This window comes from Sphaerodactylus townsendi, linkage group LG04 (genome assembly GCF_021028975.2).
Source record: "Sphaerodactylus townsendi isolate TG3544 linkage group LG04, MPM_Stown_v2.3, whole genome shotgun sequence".
NCBI classification, from domain to species: domain Eukaryota; kingdom Metazoa; phylum Chordata; class Lepidosauria; order Squamata; family Sphaerodactylidae; genus Sphaerodactylus; species Sphaerodactylus townsendi.
The window spans coordinates 68,372,501-68,394,258 of NC_059428.1; the positions used below are offsets into that span (position 1 = coordinate 68,372,501).

Genomic DNA, 21,758 nt, shown 5'->3' on the forward strand with positions numbered 1-21,758 from the left:
AATGTTTGTTGAGGCTCAGTGAACAAGTGACAGGCTTCTGAAACAATTCCAGAAATATCTTAATGTCACTGAATAGCTGAAAAGACAAGAACTTAGAGTGTAGTATGTCTCTGTGGCCCTTTCTGCGCGGGCCATATACGGCGCCCTGGAGACGGCAAAAACGCTGTCCCCAGGGAGCTGTTCGCACAGGCGGCGCTGCGAAAATGCAGCAGCGCCGACCTGGCTCCCCTCCACCACCCCCAGGGCAGCGTCAGGCCACCTCCAAAAACCTCCCTCCAGGAACATGCTGTTTTCCCCGTCCCTCTCCCACTCACCTTGTCGCCTTCATCGCTCTACTGGACTAATGAGACCCTCCCTCGCTGTCCTCCAACCCCTGGAGGTTGGAGGGCAGCGTGGGCAGATCTTAGGAGTCCAGCAGGGCAACGAAGGCAACGAGGTGAGTGGGAGAGGGACGGGGAAGAGGCGGCTCCATGCGGAGCCGCCTCTCCCGCGCCAGCCTCTGTGGGGGCCGCTCGCACGCTCCCGTGCGAACGGCCCCCCCTCCACCGGCAGAATTCCTGCCAGTGCAGGGGCGCCCTTTCCGCAGTGTGTGTGATATATAGCTATATATAAATATAGTTATATATATACATTTTTAAAGCTGGTCCCCCAACTTCTGACTCTTTCTCATGCTATTTCAAGCATGGTAAGAGCAAAGAAATGGATGAGGAATGGGAAGTGGGGGTGGATTTTAGCAGAGCTGCCTCACATTGGCTTTTTCCATACAACACAAATAAAACATCTTCAGGACCAAAAAAAAAGCATTTTGGGCAGGAATTCCACACAGCTTTCCCCAAACAATGTTTTGAAAGTTGTCTATTCAGCCCAAAATGTTTTTTTAATGCTTTTTCACTTGGAACATTTTCAAAAACATTTCCTGCTTGCTGTGAGGAGAGCTAAAAACTGTTATTTTTCCTGCCCAAGGTTAAAGATCTGACTTTTGTTTTCTCCACCACTTGAGCCCACCATTTTGTCATGTTTCAGGATTTTGCATGCTATCCACCATTTGCTGAATGTTTTCCATGAACATTTCCTTTGCTGGCATCATGGCTGCCCCCTTTTTAATTTAAGTACATGAATAAACTCGGTACTGCCTGCAAATTCCGGAAACGTGCCATTTTTTCCTTTTTTGTTCGTTTTCTGTAAGCTATCTTCAAAGCTACAGAGACACAATAAGAAAATCATCAATATGCACAGATTTCAAGTTTTCATATGTCTGAAGCTCCAATAACTCACAGAAAACAAAAAAAAAACAACCACAGAAAGAACAGTTGTCACCAGAAACACTTTTTCCTATGCTATGCGGACAGAAAAAGTCAAAACAGTTCCTTTTAAAACATTTGCAAAGTATTTTATATGTTCTTTGTGAAAAAAGCCATTGTTGGTCCTTCCAAGTATCACTGGAATCAAAGCGCAGACTGTCAGTTTCCTTTTGTGATCTCTCTCTTTCTACCACATGCCCATGGTGTGCCTCGTGTTCCATGGCAAAGAGGTCCCCGAGCTACTAAAGATAAAGAGAGCACCACAAGTGAAGGAGAAAAAGCTCTGTAGCTTTTTCCCTTCTTCGCTTTCCACAACCTGTGTGGAAATGAACTGGCATTTGATTGGAATACTATAATCGTATGTAATTAAATCATTAGCTATAAATAGAAACATGAAATTTACCTTGATATGAGCTGCTGGATCTGGGACAGTTTGAATCATGTCCTTCAACAGCTAGTGTATGAACCAGGTCAGACCAAAAGGCAACTGTAGACCCAAGGAAACAGAATCATATGAGTACAATATTTTTAACTTATGTTTTGTAAACATTTTCTAATTCAGCTGCTCCACACTTCTGAAAAAACATATTGACTGATTAGGTAAAAAAACAATGACAGATTATTTGCAGAATTTTGAAGTTTTTTAAATTTGTTACTATGTTGATTTCGCCACCGACCACATCTGAAGCCAATGCCAATCTATACTATGAGCATTAGTGCTTTAAGTAACTAAGGAAATTTGGCAAGCCTGCACTATTACATGTGAAGCTGATAAACTGAGACGTTAAAGACTTTGTGGGGGGGGGGGGGACTCTCTTAATCATCCCATTTTTGTACCTATGTTTGTTTTATCTGCAAAAATCTTAATAAATTCTTTTCAAAGGATACAAAAAATTCTTATTTTAGGTAATCTCTACTAATTTTTCAAGGAGCTTGGTGTGGCATAAAATATTTTCTTTACCATTTTATCCTTAAAACAAGTCTGTGAGTTTAGGCTGAAAGCAGGAAACTGGCACAAGGTCATCCTGTGATCTCCATCATTGAGTAGAGATTTAAAACCAAGGCCTCATTGGTCCTAGTCACACATGCAACATTGGCCCTCCTATTTCAGCCCCATATAGTTAGTTACAAAGTGCCCAGTGTTTCACTCGATCCTGCACTACTTAAAAACAACTACTGTAAGTTAATTTCCTCCCAAACTGCTAAAGTTGTACTATTAGGAGTCCAAAACATACATAAGGTGTTTAGATAGCTGGAAAGTGACCAATGATAATGGGAATATTTTCATAAGATAATGAGAAAGCTAACGAGGAAGCAGAATTCTCTGTTCATTTTTTGGACAGCAAGAAAGAGCTCTTACATTCCTAATACAAAAAGTAAATTAGGAAGATAAAAAGTTGGAATGTAAAAAGAGAGAGATAAGTATGTAGCTTACTCACAGTATCTGCATCCCTGATCCATGAATCAAATCATCATCTACCCACCCGCACTCCAACTAACTGAAATACACTGAGCTTGAGGTGGAACTGGGGATGCAAAGAATCCTACTGCCAGTCCATTTAGGAAGCACTCTAAATTATCTAATAATGTTATGCAGGCCCATAAGGGTTAGCAAGACTCAAGCAGAAGAATCATAGAGTTGGAAGAGACCACAAGGGCCATCAAGTCCAACCCCCTGACATGCAGGAATACACAATCAAAGCAACCTTGACAGATGGCCATTCAGCCTCTGTTTAAAAATCTCCAAAGAAGGAGACTCCACCACCTTCCAAGGCAGTGTATTCCACTGTCGAACAGCCCTTGTTGGCAGGAGGTTTTTCCTAATGTTTAGGTGCACAGTCCTATTGGTTGTAGTTCTTGTCATTGATCTAGTTGCAAAACTTTCACATTGGCTGATCTGGTATTCATCTCATAATGCTTGCTTAAATAAATAAAAACTAACTGCCCTAGTATTTCCTCCCTATTTCAAGGATGTGAAATGAGATTCTGTGCACAGAAATGGAGTCCATCAAAACCTTAACAAGAATACTTCAACAAATATGGAAAGCAAAACAGTGATCCACAGACTGAAAATGCTCAAACTACATTCCAGTTCCATTTCTGTGGCTTGGAATAGCTTTATTGATGTCCAATACACTCGTGAATTTTCCTCCCTATTGCTTCAGTTTTTTTATTTTTTAAATAAACTTATACTTCACTTTTTCCCCCAATGGGGGACCTAAGCACCTTACATAATTCTCCTTTCCTCCACTGTACCCTCACAACAACCTTATGAGGTAGGTTAGGCTAAGAGAGTGAGACTAGACCAAGGTCACTCAGTGATATCCCATGGTGTGGGTATGGACTCAAACCTGGGTTTTCCAGATACTAGTCCAACGCTCTCAATTACTATATCACATTGGCTTTTACCTAACTTTTCAAAAATGTCAAGTTCTTCTTGAAAAGATTCATCCTGAAATGAAAGTCATCCATTCATCTCATAACGCTTGCTTAAATAAATAAAAACTAACTGCCCTAGTATTTCCTCCCTATTTCAAGGATGTGAAATGAGATTCTGTGCAGGAGCAATCACAGATCAGATATCCAAAACTAGCTACTTTTTACATGCACAAAAATTCTGCATTTTAACTCTCCTGTCATAAATTGCTCTGAAATTTTATGAACAGCTCATCCAACCTTCAATTGGCAAAAATCTTTTACACTTACATTATATTGAATGTTATTTACTTGTTTTTGTGCTTGCTTTTTCTCATCCAGGACTATCCCATACCAGTTTGGGTGCGGGGGAGGGGGGAGTTTGGGGAGCTGTCTGTCAGTCATGGTTAGCACCTTCAGTAGGTATATGCATATTAAACTAATCCACAATTTCCATGGAATAATATAATAGTATGCACATGCATGGCCATGTCAGAGTACAAATAACAAGGTTATAAACCAGATAAGAATTCTCAGAAAACAGGTTTTCTATTTTATTTATTTATTTATTTATTTATAACCCACCTTTGTCCACAAGGAGGACTCCAGGTAGCTACAGTATTCTCTTCTCCATTTTCTCCTCACAAAAACCCTGTAAGGAAAGTTGGGCTTAGACTGTGTGTCTGGCCCAAGGTCACCCAGCACTCTGCTGTGGCATGAAATGGAATTCAAACCCAAGCCTCCCAGAAACCAGTCCAACACTCTGAACCACTAAAACACACTGGCTATTTTAGTACTCATGAAGAAAGCTCAAATTCCAAGACATTGGAAGCTTGCCAATCATTATTATTTACTAATATCAATGGAATGGATTGTATGGATGCAGTAGCTTGAAGACAGAAAGTTATTCGCTCAGTGAACTTTCTATAACTTGGCTCTTTCTATATTTGACCTCTGAATAGAATCAATGGAAAACCTTACATTTTAAGACCTAGATCAACATCCATTACTCAGGCAAAACTCCCACTCTCTTGCTGCATGAAATGTCACATTTTGGTACAGAAACAAATATCATCGTGCTTTTTCATTAAATATTGATTGGTTTGGAAATTAATGAAAATGATTTTATAATAGCAAAATCCTTCCTGGATTAAAACACTACCAATAATCTTTTGTAGAATGATTATACTTAGTTCCTAAAATATCGTACGTTAAAACATTAGAACTCTATGAATTGGAAAATGGCAAATTTAACTGAGGCTGACATAATATGCTTAGAAACAGGAGCTAGACACACTTTTGCATGGTTATTATTTCATTTTCTCAGTCATCCTATGGAATTTTTTTACAGTCATTGGAAAAAACATGACAAAGAAAATCTTAAAGAGATTCTGCATCTTAAAAAAAAAAAGGTATTTTAAAAGGCAAGCCACAAGATAAACTACTGCTCCTTTAGAAAAAAAGTGGGGGAAGGATGCACCCATTAAAAGTCCCTCTCACCAAAATTGGCAGACTTCCCAGCAGTACAATATCAACCCTGGGCTTTGGATTCCAGTGACCATGCCCAAATGGAGTGAACCCTGTTAAAAAGAGGCAGTCTGCTGTGGAGACTGGCTGACTGAAAGAAAATCTAGAGGGGCTGTTAAAGTAACAGTTGGCACTTTGAATGGTTGAAAATCTCTACTCTGAGTTGCCAGAAATCTTTGGAGCTTGAATAAGAGGGAAAAGCAGAGTTGTTGGAAACTTTGGCTGAGTAATTTGAACCAGGCAGCTAGAGACATCTCTATCCATTTTTAGTTCTGCTGACTAAAATATTCCCTGGAAAGATGACAGGCCTTCTTCACCTACCTATTCCACTTTCTATGTTATTTGGTCATTATGGCAAGGAGGGGGAAGATCTATTGCTGCACTGACACTGAGGTCACAGGGTGATGTGTGCAAAGATCTTTGGTATTAGCAGCAATATAGTCAGAAAGGATAAAAGAAAAAGGAATGAAAGCAACAATCTTTAGCATTATGAGCCAACCCTTATTGCTAGTCTTCAGGAGGAGTATGGATCTCATGTTCATATATAATTGTACCCTTGTTGGAAATTCCAGTAAGTTACCACAGTATTTCACTAGAACAGAAGTGTATGCAAATGAGTGCAATGCACTAGTTCTATACAATTTCTTTGGCAAAATTTTATAATCTCCACTTGTGTCCAACATCAAATCTCCCGATTGTACAAGGACCCCCCTAAGTCAAATTTAGCTTTTTTCACAATTGAACAAATTGTGATGATCCAGAAGTTATAATGTTCAGAATAGCAGATTTCAGAGCCTGGAAAATGACTGGTCTCTATTTTTATTTGGAGGATATAAAAAGTTATTGGGGAGAGTGTTTTGTTTTTTGAGAATTAACACTCTAACCAGAGCCTTGAAGAATAAGCATTGCACATTTCCATGTCTCAAGCTTAGGCAAATATTTCAGCAATCAAGACTCTAAATAAACATTTTCCAGGAGGTTTTGCTGCAAATTTATTCTTCGCTATTCTTTAAAGAAATGTGTACCTTCTATGATGAGTAAGGTATTCCCCTGGGATAGAGCCTTGGACCTCATTAGACTAGACGAGAGTCATAACTCATCTTTCCTGACTTACTTCTTTGTTCTAATATGCATCTATCTGAGATATGCTGTGAGAATACTGCAAGCAAACAGTGTAGGACAATAAGGTGAAATTACATCAGACTCAGTGCTGTTTCACAGTTAATTAGAAACACCTTTAAATTGCAGACTTCATCAGACAAACAATCCTATTAACATTAATCTGACCTTTTTTTTACATTTAGTAACAAGCTCTTTTCCAGAACAAGAAGACCATCATGGTTTGATGAAAAGAGCAGGAGCAAGGAAGAAGCATGTTAAGACCATTATCTAGAGAAGGCAGATATAATGCATACCACCACTAAAGTACACCTTTGTTTGCCTGCCTGAAATATAAAGTTCTACTACAGAGCAAAGAACTTTGAATAGAGTTCTCTCTCTCTCACTCTCTCTTCCTCCCTCCCTCCCTCCCTCATACACACACATACACACACACACACATTTAACAAGAAAATTCAGGGACTATTTTTAGGGCCATGGTCATGGAACTATGAAGAACAGTGAAGCTCCCTAAATCCCAAAACCGTTACTAGTGACATAGTGATAGTTCTCACACAGATGAAATGATAAAATTGTGCCTGGATTCTACCAATTCATACTACTAGAAGGAGCACATATGACTGCATACTGTTCTATACCAAAAGAAACAAAAATTCCTGCTCATAGATGATAGGGAGAAAAGTTCTAGCCTTACTATCTTTTTGATGTGAATGAGTACCCTTGCACATATAAAAAGCACAAAAAAGTTTTAAAATACAGTGTGCTTGGAATAGTCTAGCCACCAATTTTTGAGATAGATTGATTCATTTTCATTTCATTACCTTTATTAGGCATTGATAAAATAACAATCAGACTAACAACAACAACAACAACAAAAGTTAATGGGTGATCAACAGGAATGAGCAGATTTTTGGTGATAAAGCTGTCACCAAAAACTTTGAAACGTCTGCAGTTCTTTTAGTGCAGCGATCATTCAGGAGCAGACATATCTTGTCTTGGTCAAAAATGGCAAGACGTGAATTAATATGAGGTTCAATGTGAAGACTCCTGAATTCTGTATAGCGAGAACAGTACAAGAGTATATGAGCAGTTATTTCTACTTGGTTGAGCGAACATTGACACGTTCTTGCTTGTAACAAGACCTGAAGAAATCTGTCATGGAGAACTGCAAAGGGGAGTGTATTTAGACAGGCTTGCAGCGTCTCAGTAGTGGGGATGAGAGATTTTTAATGTAGGCTGGAAGGGATCCATCAGGTGGAGGAAGTCCATAGCTCAACAATAAGGAAGGCCTGTTAGTTTTAGATAGCAGTTTTTGACTTTCCAAATCAAGGACTCTTTGTTTTAAGATGCGAAAGGTACTGATCTCATCCAAGTTGGAAAAAAATTCCACAGAAAAACCTAAGGTTATAATATAATTTGTAATTTGTTGGTACCATCTGGAGCAGTATGAATCAACAAGCATGTGCCACGTTAACCTGGCTGGCCTTGCATTATGATGGAGGTGCACCCAAAATTTCAAAGCTGATTTCCAGACTCTCGTTGTCATGAGATTTAAACCCATTTCTAGGCATAGACTGACATATGCAATACAGTTGGTAGTCCAAGAAGGTTGCGAAAAAACTTGGACTCAATAAAGGAAGGCTTGGCTCCCAGTCTGCAAGACCTTAGCAAAGCTGTTAATGACAGGACATTTTGAAGGTTATTAATTTGTAGGGTCACCATAATTTGGAAGAAACTTAACTGCACTTGAGACACACACACAATCACAAATTTATCTCCTCATCTGCTCTGTGTGAAAGCTAGGTCTGATGTTCATAATATTTTAACATCAGAGGTAGGGATTAACAGCAAGCACCTGAGACATCCATGTGGTGGAGGGTATGTCTGGAGCAGTGCATCACTGGTTGTGCTGAGGGTGTGGTTATGAAGAAGCACCCTCTGGTGCTGAACAACATCTTTCCAAACTTGTGAGATGTATGATGCATCAGGCAATGGGGTTGGCCAGAGACAGATAGTTCAAGATACCTTGTTTTCAGGTATAATAGTAAGGGAAAGAGTATATAGCAATCTGGCAGCTGTAACCATAAATAATAACATTTTATCCTGTTTCTGTTTTTCTGTTCTCACCATGTTTAATAGAAATATTTCCAGTTTAAAACTCAACTCTAATAATATTTTAATCAATATATAAATCATCATCCAGAATATTTTAGCTTATTTACATACCCACCACACGTGGAAGAAAGATCCTACTTTTCTATGACAATTCCAACGCATGGGGGATACTGATTTATATATTAGGGGAAGTTTTTTCAGTGTTAGATAAGTTCTGCAGAACATTTTATAACATTTTTGTTTAAGTTTTACACAAACATAAATTTTTGTTCCATAGTTCCAAGCCTTTCCTCATTCTTCTAGATTTATTGTAAGACCAATATTTTCCACCCAATGGATCATAGCTTCTTTTATTATTTCTATACATAAATTTAATGAAATGAGCATCCTTCTGACAGAATTTTTCCCCATACTGACCCCTGCCTGGCAAATTGGTAATTCTTAATATCTATCTTCCATCTCTCTGTCAACTGTAGATACAAAAACCAACTGCACTTGTTCCATCCTGTAATTTCTACCCTATTCTTTATTTTGAGCTGGTATAAACTACAGTCCAAGATCTTACCACAAGTTAAGTATACTTAGTGTCCAATCAATTGTTAGTTTGCTGCAATAGATTAAAGCTAATGAAACTGTAGTTACAGAGCAAGCTGGGTTTCTCTTCAGAAATCTATGTTTCAATAATGTGTGTTTAGGAATCAAGAGGAAAATATACACTGTATTTCTGGATGTTAAAAACAACAGTAGACTCTGGGGAAAATGTGGAAAACAAGGCACTATGAAGACTCATGCAAACTTTTTAATATGAATTCTTCCAAACAGGAACTAATAGAGAATGTGCATTGGTCAGTGATTGCTTCAGAAGGACGCCTTCACTGTGAGTCAGTCTAGATGTTCTCATAAGGACCAAGAACAGTGGCTGCTTTCCAGGAATCCTTGGTCTAAAGAGGTTTCTCAGCCAGCAAAGGCCCTTTCTCCAGTGGTGGGATCCAAAAATTTTAGTAACAGGTTCCCATGGTGGTGGGATTCAAACTGTGGCGTAGCGCCAATGGGGCTGGGTGGGGCACGACGGGGCATGGATGGGCATTCTGGGGGCGGGGCATTCCTGGGCGGGGATGTGGCAAGGACGCAGCCGCTGCGCCGGTCCTTGGGCGGGAAATGAATACACGCAGGCGCAGGCTGCCACACACGCCGGTGCACCTCCTGCTAGACTGCTTCCAGTTCTACACGCTACTGCTGAGATGAGGGGCTTAGCTAAGGTAAAAATCACGTGGCAAAATCACCAATTTGTAACCCCCTCTTGGCACATACAAATAATTAGTAACCTACTCTTGGGAACCTGTGAGAACCTGCTGGATCCCACCTTTGCCTTTCTCCCATTCCTGCTATAACAGTATCATCAACTTATATTCTAATAGTGAAGTTGGCCAAATCCTTAGAGACTTAAATACACTGACTAGAGCTGTGAAAAGGCACAACAGATCCTTCTACAAATGTGAAAAGAGCTCCAGGTTTGCAGGAAAAAAAGTCTGAAATTGAAAAAAATAGATTGGCTTTTTTTAAAAAATGCAAAAATATCAAAGTCTGAGTGACTTCATACCACCTGATTTGCATGACTCAATGAGATATGGCTACCTGTTACTGTTCAACAGCAGCCACACTGTGAAAGCCAGTGTGGTATACTGGTTACAGCTTCAAAGCAGGGTCTCCAAGATCCAGGTTCAAATCTCCATCATGCTGTGGAAATGTACAGGGTGATTTTGTACCAGTAACAGATCTTACGCCTAATCTATCTTACAGGATTGTTGTTGTTGTTGTAAGTAGCAATGTCTAGCATGCAAAAAAAAAAACCCTCAGAAGACGACCCAGCAAGGGGCAGGCAAGTGATCAGCTGTTAGAGATCCTTCCATCCTTTTGTGTCACCTCTTGCCTGTCCCTAGATTGATAATCTCAGGTCTATTTTCTTCCTTCATCTCAGAAGTATCTTCTCCCTCCTTCCCTAGCTAGCAAGGTAGCTGAAGGCTATCTTGTCTACCAGCTTTCCTATCTGAAATATAGTTCTCTAATAAGCATTTAACTGAGCATTTAATTAGTGAGTCCACCACTTCTCTGTATAACTAGCACTCTGCCAACAACTGTGCCAATACAAGGGAAGAGAGGAGAATAATGTAAGCTGCTTTCATCTCACTGTGGAGAAAAACTGATGTTTTCCAAGGTAAAGACTGTAGGGCAGGAGGAGATGGAAAAAATATAGTAAATATTATAGAAAAGCCTTGGTCAGCAGAGTTACGCAAATGAGCAGAGTCAGTTGCTTTTATAAGAAAAGATGCACTTAACGACAAGGGAAAGGTAACTTGTATTTAAAACAACAAATTACTCACTAATTGGCTAACTACATTACCTCTAGCTATCACATGGTGTATAACACACGTGCACATGGACTCACATACTAACAGAGTAACACAAAGAAGACAAAGTTATCTATATAACCTTTGTCCTATGTTAGCCCTGGCATGCAAGTCATGCTGGATGTCTCTGGCCAGTGCCTGATCAATTGACTAGTCATACACCTCTGACCTTGTTAACTAATTAGTATGCACAGCATTAACTCTTTCATGACTGAATTGTGTGGCTGGCACTTGCCAAATACCAACAAAAAATTAAGACAGGCAGATAAAGCTAGGTTCACTGTTGAATGGGAAGGAAATAGGGTTTACAAACTCTAGGCTGGCAAATTCCTGGAGAATTGAGGGATGGAGCCTGGGGAGGGCCCTCAGCAGGGTATAATGCCATAGACTCCACCTTCCAAAGCAGCCAACTAGTGTTCCCGACATCCAGGTGAGAGATCCACCTGGAGAAAATGGCTGCTTTGGAGGGTGGACTCCGATGGCATTATATCAGTATTATATCATTATATATCACTTCCCCCCCCTAACGTCACCCTCCCAAGGTTCCACCCCCAAATCTCAAGCATTTCTCAACCTGAAGGTGGCAACTCTAAAGGAAACTGATCTTTGTAATTGGGAGATCTGTTGTAATTCTGGGAGAGCCACTGCCACCACTGGTGCTGTGGGAGGAAAGAAAGCAGGTGAGAAACTGGGCTGCAGCTGTAGAACTGGGAGAGGAAGTAGATGGGAGGGCAGGAGTGATGCAGGGCAAAAAGAGAGAGTGATGCAGCAGGATGGCAGAAAGAGAGAAAGAGTGATGGAATGTGATGCAGAAAGAGAAAATGAAAGCATGAAGGTGAAAGTAAGAAAAGGGATGGCAGGAGGAAGAAAGAGGGAGAGACTGAAAGAAGCAGGAAGAGAGGGGAGGAGGCAAAGGTGGATGCCTATTTCTGCAAGTTTCTTGTGGACCCATTTGTCTATGTCTGAAGCATGGCTCCCATCTATGGATATCTAAATATGCATACTGGGGCCACACTTACATAAAACAGATGTATCTGCAGAAAAAAACTGACATCTTAAAAAATACAGGGGGGGACAGTAAAGTGCACTGAGAAGAATCACGAGGCACAGGAGTTCCTGCTGCCACTGCTGATTCAGCAAGCTCACCCACGGGAAAGGAACTGGAGGGTTCATTGAGTTCTCGCTCCACCCCCCCACCTCCACCCCCATACACACACTGAACAGTCACCTAGGGAATATGATAGGGAAACACAGGTCCTCATACTGAGCTGGTAATAAGGGATTGTGGGGGCGGGGGTCTGTAACCTATGCCAGTCTGACAGCAGCAATGGGGGAAGGAGGTTGGAAAATAGGGGAAGGCAAAGAAATGAGGGAAATATAAAGATAGGTTTACAAAGAAGGGAAAGGGCAGATGAATGGATAAGGCATGTGGGGGCAAAAGGAGAGAGAGTAGGTTAACAGATATGGGATGGGGAGAATGAGAGAAAAAGAAGATTGACAGAAGGGTAGGGGTGAAAATGATGGGGAAGGTTTTTAGAGAAGAAGGAAGAACAATGGAAGAAATAAGGAATGGATGCAACTGCTCTGTAAGTTTCTTGCAGGTCTCCACTTATATACTCATAACAAAGTCAGACAAAGTTTTGGATACTTAAATCCAGTGACCGAAGCTTTGAAACCCTAAAATCATAACTACAACTGGTGTTAAACAAGGCTGTATCTTGGCCCCTACGTTGTTTAAACTGTTCCTAAATGATTTGGCTCCATCTCTAAAAGCAATAAACGCATTTTGTCCTGTGCTAGGTAACATCTCAATTCCCATCTTGCTCTATGATGATGATGTGATCCTGCTCTCAAGAACTAGAGCAGGTCTTAATCGTCTCATGTCAAAATGTGCAGATTATTGCACCATCAACAGTTTAAGCATAAATACTACGAAAACCAAAATCATGGTCTTTTTTAACAAACTCAAACTACATAAATGGTCTATACATGGAAAGGACATTGAACAGGTTAAATCTTTTAAATACCTAGGGATCCACCTTCAATCTAACACTAAGTGGGTACACCATAGAAATACAGCGGTGAAGGGCTATACCGCTGCTATAAACATGGTAAGTAATTTTTTCCACTCCAAAGGGCAGAACACATTCCTTCTGCCTTAAAGGTTTTTCGAGCCAAAGTCTTGCAGCAACTCTTCTATGGGGTTCCGATATGGATAGCCACCTGGTGCAGTGCGATAGAAATGGTACAGTCAGCATTTCTTTATAAAATATTCGGAGTCCCGCATTGTACTCCATATGCGGTGCTATCCTTAGAAGCTTTGGAGCACATTTTATGTCATTGCCCTAAAATAACCCACTGAGGGAAGCCCTATTATTACCGATTTTGGATAAAGTTCCTCCCAAAGTATGTATGGTTAAATTACTGAACAGTAATGATCCTCCCACTCTAGGGAGAATAGCCCACTACTTGTTGCAGGTCATGTCCTTAAGAGAAACATAATGTTACAGATTACATTCTATCTTCTCAAAATACAATATGACATAAACATGTCTACCAAAAGTCACTGAATTCAAACTCAAATTCAAAATGATCTTCAAACAAATATAAAACCATATCTAAATGTGCAATATTTTCCATCTTTGGTACCCCTGTTACATTCCAGAATGAGGATTTAAGAAGTTAACTGTTATCTGTTGCAATTTCTATATCAAAATGCAATTAGTCTGTATTATTAATTATTATATACCTCCTTAGACAGATCGTGGGGAAGGTTCTATCTTTTTTGAAAATATGTTGAGACTAGGGATCTGCAACAAATATGTTAAACTCAGATTTTAATCTTAACTGAATTATACCTTGACTCATAATTCTTCTGTTTTATAAACTTTTTGTTTTACATCCAAACTAACTGTTACATTTTTAATTCACGTTATCTGTTTTTATAAATGATCTGTTGATGCTGGTATGTATAACTATCCATAGATGGCAAGTATAATTTTCTTTAAATTCAGTATTTGTGTTATTCATACCTCAACATGTTATGCCAATAAAGGTTTATTGTATTGTATCGTATCATATTGTATTGTATTTATCAGTTTTAATTCTGAGATCTCCTGGCACTATTTGGAGGTTGGCGGTCCTAAGTCCTAGACAGATAAAGACCTGGAGTGGGGGAGCAAAATTTCAGGAAAAATTATTCTCTCTTCTGAGAAAAACTGGGAACTTTGAGGGAGCTCTGAAAGAAACTTTTGTGAAACATTGCCTCTCCACTGGAATGATTATTTCCAGTACAGCAGCTATTCTAAGTTCTACACATTCAGCCTTCTTGCTTCAACTCACCTATCTAAATAAACAGCAGTATAAGTAATAAACTACCTTAAAGATAAAATATAGTACATTCCAATATCTGTGAAAAGTGAACCCTTCAGAAATCTTTAATTCTGTCTTCTAAGGGTGATTAAGTATTGTATATCAATAGTTTATTCTCTTCTCATTTATCTGTATGAATGAGTTCAGTCATGCAGGAGCCTCTTCCACTCCTGCCATATTCCGAGAGTTTTCTGGGGGAATACATCTGTGTAGCAGATGCTCTCTAAACCCCTGTCTAGAATGCAGATGTGTGTGGGGAAGTCACATTTCCACACAGCAAGCTAGATAAATCTGTTGGACTATTTAAATTCTAACCCTCACATCTTATGGGAGGAAATTGTACTGAAATTGTTTCTTCCACTGTAAGAACTTTAGCCAGCAACTTGTAAAGGTCACTATTAGGCTGATGCCTCTTTTCTTCTCTTTTTTTTCTGAAAGGCCACATTATTATGCAAAGCTGTATAACTTATATTATGCATCAAAGTGGAATGCAATACAGTTGTTTCTGGATCTCTGAGTTCTCAAGGCAGACCTGGAATTCCCCAGGCGACATCTCTTCAATTCTAGCCACTTACAAATGTGGTTAGAATGAAATTCAAGGAAGGAGAGAAGAAAGGAGATCTTTGAGTCACATCTGACACATTTATCTGCAATGACTTGTTTCCATATTTCAGGGATATGACTGTCTATCTGAGCACGGTCTGGAAGTTTTGGATAATGATTTGTCGCCAGTGCTTATCCTGTTACCGGATACATATACAAATGAACAAGGTACCAAGAACAGGGTTCAGAGGTTTGTACATTTCTTGTAAAAAACCACCAAACCTTCAGAGAATATATATACACAGAGAGAGCAGATACACACACACACAAACTGTACAGTCTGGGGGCAACAGCACCTCATACTGCAGCTTCCACAACATGCTCAATGGTTTTACAGTTGAGCAGGACATCACTGTTGCCAGGTTTGACATTGCACAAACCCCTCCTTCCCACTCACTTGGCAAAGATTCCAGCCAGGGAGGAAGATGCAGTGCAAATGCTGCAGAGCATCCCAGGCTTCTCAACAAGAAACAAGCCCCAATGTCTCTCTCAGAAACTGCAGGGCTGTAATCACCAGGGGTGGGATCATCACCTGGCAAAACATCAGGCACTAGGCAGTAGGACAGGGGTGGCCAACCTATGGTACCCCAGATGTTCATGGACTACAATTCCCATCAGCCCCTGCCAGCATGGCCAATTGGCTGATGGGAATTGTAGTCCATGAACATCTGGAGTGCGATAGGTTGGCCACCCCTGCAGTAGGATGAAGAAAAACCTTAACCAAGGCCAGATGTTAGCGCAGCAGCCCTCACTACCACCAACAATAGTCCAGAAGTGAAAGCCAAGGACCCATTCCAGCATAGCACCAAGGAGGCAATAGCCTGGCAGAATTTCATACAGAAAGAGGACCAGGAAGGGAAGGAAGAGGGCCAGTCTGGTTGGAGAATGCAACTTAAAGGAGTGGCAGTCCAACCCCTGGCTTAGGTGGTGGCAGAGGTAGTGAGGTCAGGGGTTTGGGGCTGGGGCTAGCTGAAGGATTAGGAGGATAAATTTCAGCAGGTTACAATATCTGGCCAAGGAGGAAAGGAGAGATGCTTGCTTTAGCTAAAGCAGCAACATCCTGGGGAAGGTCAGACATGGTTGCTGCAACCCTTGCTCCTATCCACTTTGCCCTTGTTTAACGAGGGAGATGAATATCTGCCAAAGACAGTGAAGAGGAGCTCTTCAGACAATGGAGGAGCTGTGGACTGGAATGGACAGTAGAATCGATGATAGCCAGCAACTATGATGAATTGTGGGGGGAGTGGGAATGCCAACAAGAGATACACTCCAATCATGATTACGACGGGGACCCCAACAAGGAGATTGCAACTGACAAAGTTGAGGAAATGGACAACAAAAGAAGGCTTGTAATTAGCTAAGACGTTTGTGCTCTCTGCAGGTGCCATTCTCAACCCAAGGCAGGAAGAGAACTGAAAAAGGAGGTGACCTCCCATTGAGACAGGTTGAAGATTTGTCCTGCCTCCAGTAATTATGATCCCTTTACCTTAGAGTGAGTACAACAGAATTTGATTTCATATATTTTCAGTGAACTGAACATTCAGGGAACATTGTCCTTCACTTTAAGTTAAACACCCATTTTTGCTAGGTTTTTTTCCTAATGGACTTTCCTGGATAGGATTGGGAAATACCTGGATAGGTTGGGAAATACCTGGAGATTTGGGGTGGGAGGGTGGGTGAAGCCTGATGATGGTGTGGTTTGGTGAGGGAAAGGACTTCAATGCCATAGAATCCACCTTCCAAAATGGCCACTTTCTCAGATGAACTAATCTCTGTTGCCTGGAGATCAGTTGTAACAGGGAGAGATCTCCAGCACCACCTGGAGAGTGGCAATCCTATGGGGAAGGGACTTCAACAGGGTATCATGCCATAATGTCTACCTTCCAAAGTTACCATTTTCTCCAGGCACTGATCTTTGTCTTCTGGAGGTCAGTTGTAAACCCAGGAACTCTCCAGCCACTGCCTGAAGGTTGGCAACACTAAGCCTAGACTATTTATGATTACCACTGCACTACATCCCTTACTATCAGTTAATATCCCTTATGAATCAAAATGAACACATAATTCTACAAAAGTCTACAACATATGACCAAACCAAGGTATACTTACATTTCAGTGCCAGCTACCCAAAACAGGAAGGATTCAGGGATTCGGATGAAGTAATATGAACCTTGGCATGTATTATCATACTACATTTTAATATTTCTCCATTATTTTAACAACATGTTTCCAAAAAGTTGTGATTTGTATAGGAAAGGAAATACAAGTTCCACACTTTTGGAGAGAACTCATGCAAATTAACAAAACACTTCTACAACTTTCTTGAAGTTGCAGAATTTTTTTAAAATAGTAGCTACTCACACAACAAAATTGGACTGCTGTGATCTATTGTTTCACACCCATTAATTAAAAGATAAAGATAGCAGCCTTCATCGCTAAGCCACTACAGCACCAAAATTTGTAAAAATAAAAATGATTTTTTAAATTGCTATCATTGCAAAGCGCTCATGTAATATTAGTAGAAAGGCACTAGACCGGACATTCTTGGAATCTTTTTTATTTATACTACTTCATGATTTTCATCCATGTTATTCTTTGGCATAAACTCCTTAGTTCTATTCATTTTTTAATGTTGGCACCTCTGTTTCAAATGTATGAACTTTAAAAGGGAAAAAATAACAGCTGTACAAACATCAGACATTTTAAAAGAAAAGCCACTTTCAATAAGTATTCATTTTATTGCAAAAATTCTTCTATGAAGTTTATCACAAAGGCTGGTTTTTCCATTGCCATTTTAAACCAGACTTATTAATGAAAATGTTAATATGTATTGCAGAAAACTGAAATATGGTATGCCCACATCTAAACCATGTCTGCTGAATAAGTCATTGCCAATAAATGATCTGATTTCTTGCCTTCCCAGTGTTGTTCTGATTTTTATTTCAAGTACATCTTAATTATTTCTATAAATAGCTTGGTACTGATTGAATGCGTAATTTTGGCCTTTCCTACTTCCCAGTGTCTGAAGACTGTCCTAGTTTCTTCCATAAGCTAAGGAATATCCACATTCTGATCTATAAAATCTAATTAAAACTTTAGAATAATTATTTTCATAACTGCAAATGCATTTCCTAATGTCAACTGGAAATGTTGTATTAACATTTTGCAACACACACCCTCCACATCTACTTAAAAAAGATAATGCCACCTTTATGGCATGTGAATTATTTTAACTTTGATATGCAGTCAACACAACAGAACCATGTGGTTCTTTGTTACTTTAGGAGGGACAGCAGTTTCCTTAGGAGAGTCAGTGATACCGTGATAGAGCAAACACTTTAGTTCCAAGTTCAGTTCCTATCATCATCATTATGTGCCTGAGATTAGGGCTTGGAAAGACAAACTGCAAGTTAGTAGTCATTATTAAGCTAGATGGATCAATAGTTTAATAGATACGAGATCAATTTTATTATATTACAGCATTGTAATCATTAATGTTAAACATGTGCTTCACATTCAGCATGTTGAAATTTTCCAGTTAAGAAAACTGTATTCTACTATGTTCCTGTTTTAAAGGTCAGGAAATATTTCCTAGCATCTGAAGCTCAGAGAATACCCAAGCTTTAGATACAATGGCTGTGAGAACCATACTGACTTCTCTTGTGTGTTTTCCTATTTTCTCTTCAGTTGTGTAACTGAACTAACAAACCACTTCTTTGAGTTTCAGTTATATATTTCAAATAAATATGACAATCCCCAGTGAGAGTCTCTCTAAAATGTACTTTGGGGTTTTTTTTAATTATTTAAATTCTTACATGGTTATAAATCAGTACAACCCATTTTGCCTGCCATCAAGTTGCTTCTGATTTATGGTGACTCATGAATTAATGACCTCCAAAATGTCCTATCATTAACAGCCTTGCTTGGGTGTTGTGAACTGAAGGCTCTGGCTTCCTTTATTGCACTAATCCATCTCCTCTTGAGTCTCGGTATCCATAAAACTCTCATTTAACACCAAATTTCAAATAAATCAACTGTCAGCTTTATTGTCCAACTTTCACACCCATACACAGTAATCCATACCATGAGACCCAGCGTGGTGTAGTGGTTAACAGTGGAGAACTCTAATCTGGAGAACCAGAGTTGATTCCCTGTTCTTCACAAGAAATCTGCTGGGTGACCTTGAGGTAGTCACAACTCTCTCAGAACTATCTCAGTCCCACCTACCTCACAAAATGCCTGTTGTGGAATGGGGGGGAGGAAAGGCAATTGTAAGTCACTTTGAGACTCTTTACAAGAGAGAAAAGTAGGGTATAAAACTCTTCATCTAAGGGGGAATACTATAGTAGGAGTTTTCTTGGTCACCAGCAACACTTCCTTCCAATTAAGGAACTTTTGTAGTTTGTTTTTGACTGCCCTTTCAAGTTTCAATCTCCTTCTGATTTACTGGTTGTAACCTTTCTTTTGGTTGATGATTGAGCCAAAGAATAGAAAATCATTAATAATTTCAATTTCTTTATTGCTGTGCCCTTCCATCTGATGACAGATTCCCAGGATGTCTCATAGTTGTTATTAAGGCCTTTCTGCACAGGCAAAGTACAGCGGGTTGCAGTCGGGGTTAAGCAACCCGTGTTGCCAACAAGGCATTCACATGCCTCCACGCAGGCAGTGAATGGAGCCCACGGAGGCAATGCGGGTTGCCGTCTTTCCTTTGCACGGAGGCCCATTTTTTTCACTCACCTTCCTCCTCTGCGTAGGTACAAAGCCAGGCAGGCATGGGCCTCCACAGCCATGCTGCTGTCCCTGTGCCCCTCCATAACTATGCAGAAGAGAGGTGGGGACTGAAAAAAAGGGAAGCGTGGCCAAGTAAAGTGCTTCTTGGGGCAGCCGTTCACTCAGCCATAGCTGAAATTCACGTTAAAATTAAAGAATTGCTGACAGTGCGATTCTTGAAAAACCCGGGTTGGAGGGGATCGTGGAGAGGACCTGCATTAGGAGCAGGATCTGTGTGAAGCCCCCCCAACACAGGTTTTATACCATGGTTAGTCCGCATTTATTGGCCCGTGCAGAAGGGGCCTAATACTCACATAACACATAAACAATAAATACATAAATAATAACAGTAGATAAAACCATGTGCCATGGTGGTCCAGCTAAGAACCATTAAAGATCCAACAGAATTTCAGGTTCAATTATTACTCACTACTAATAATTGGCAGTCAATAATAATAATAGCCAAATATTGGAGTACAATGCCATTAGCCTCTATGCTCTAAAACTATCCTGGAAGAGAAAGAATTTCACCAGCTAGCAAAAGGCAAGGAGGGGGCAAGAATGGCCTTGTTTAGTAGAGCACTCCACAGGCCCAGACTATCACTGGCAAGGAGCTCACCTTGGTCATCCACAATACTTCTAAATGTGGAGGTGTAACTCCCATGCTCAGAATGGGTTGACCCAGAAAGGGGTGGAGACCCAAAGCAGGAGGAGGCTGCAGAGCTCATGTAGTTTGGAGGAGACAAGGCTACCAGACTTGGACCTTGATTAGTATAAGCCTTCAACACCTTGTTAAGGTTTTTTTATGTTTGTAATGGGTGAGAGTTCTCCTGGAAACCTTCATCATGTTGAATCCTGTTCACCAAGCCCTTGGAGTCTTCAGGAGCCAACCCACTTGCAAAGAAGAATTGGACTTTGCAGTATCAGAAGACTGTAACTAGAAGGACTTGAAGTGAAACCTGACCAGGACCTTGAAGTGTGATGTTAAATGTTGATGTTATATGTTAAGAAAGCAAACCATTTTGTTTGTTTTTTTAATTTGTTGTTGCAAACTCATTCCAAGTTCTGCCCCACAGAACCCACAGATAGAGGTTACAGAGGCACATAGAGAATGGTTTATTCCACTCTCTAAAGACTGAAGGGCTAAATCTCTTTACCATTTAATTTCGCCCTAGCCTTTGAAGATCAATTTCACTTGCTAGGTGTAATGTTCTACTTTTGGCAATAACAATGGGGAGACACCTAAAAATTCCCAATCAACAAAGATTATGTACATGCTGTCTGAAATCTGTAGAGTCTGTTAATCATATATTACTTTATTGCCCTTTCTATAATACAATTAGGAAAAAGTCATTGAGCCCTTTGTGAGACAAAAGGGAGGGTCTTTCTGACCAACAGAAAATATTTTTTTCTATTGAACACTACTGAACATTGGTACTGTAACAGAATCATGTTGTTATGTTTGTAATGGGTGCTGTAACAGAATGATGCTGTAACAGAATCGTGTTGTTAAGCTGCACTCCTAAATGAATGGGAATGGTGGACTATATTTTCCCCTCTGGCTGTAGTTATTTTTATGTTTATGTTTAAGTTAATGGTGATATGCCAATAAAGGTATGATGATGATGAAGGAAAATTGTTTATCCAGATCACTTACGTCCACATAGTCCCATATGGGAGAAGTTGGCCTTTATTCTGCCCCCATGCCAGTAAAGATTTTAAAGGTTAAAAACAGAATTTTTAATTACACCTACAAACCAACTGGTAATTAATGAAATTCATACCAAATTCGAGATTTATGGTCCTGGTAGCTTGCAGTTACCAAATTCTGTCAGTTTCAAAATGTTCTTTATTATTTTTATTTATTTATTATTTGATTTCGTATACCGCCCTATCCCAAAAGGGCTCAGGGCGGTGAACAATATAAAAGCATATATAAACATAAATATATAAAAGTTTAAAATTTTCATTCTAAAACAGTATCCCACGAACCCATATGCAACCCTCCCAAGAAGAGTGATGGGTCCCGATGATGTTAGGGACCCTATACAGCAGGGGGAGGATGAAAGCAGGGCACCCTCAGCTGGTCTCTCCGAAGGCCCGGTGGAACAATTCGGTCTTGCAG

The 21,758-nt window shown here is 40.0% G+C and overlaps 1 protein-coding gene across 6 annotated transcripts in view; it reads right to left on the reverse strand.

Moving 5' to 3' along the window:
- ERG (ETS transcription factor ERG) overlaps window positions 1-21,758 on the reverse strand; it is a 156,456-nt gene that overhangs the window by 104,153 nt on the left and 30,545 nt on the right. For 5 of the 6 annotated variants that reach the window (XM_048495151.1, XM_048495148.1, XM_048495147.1 and 2 more), the window contains exon 2: window positions 1,705-1,788. The exons of the other annotated variant lie outside the window; for it this stretch is intronic. In XM_048495151.1, coding sequence (XP_048351108.1) covers window positions 1,705-1,743 — 39 coding nt within the window. In that variant the 5' untranslated portion in view covers window positions 1,744-1,788. The remainder of the gene's footprint in view (window positions 1-1,704; window positions 1,789-21,758) is intronic. 6 annotated transcript variants of the gene reach the window in all.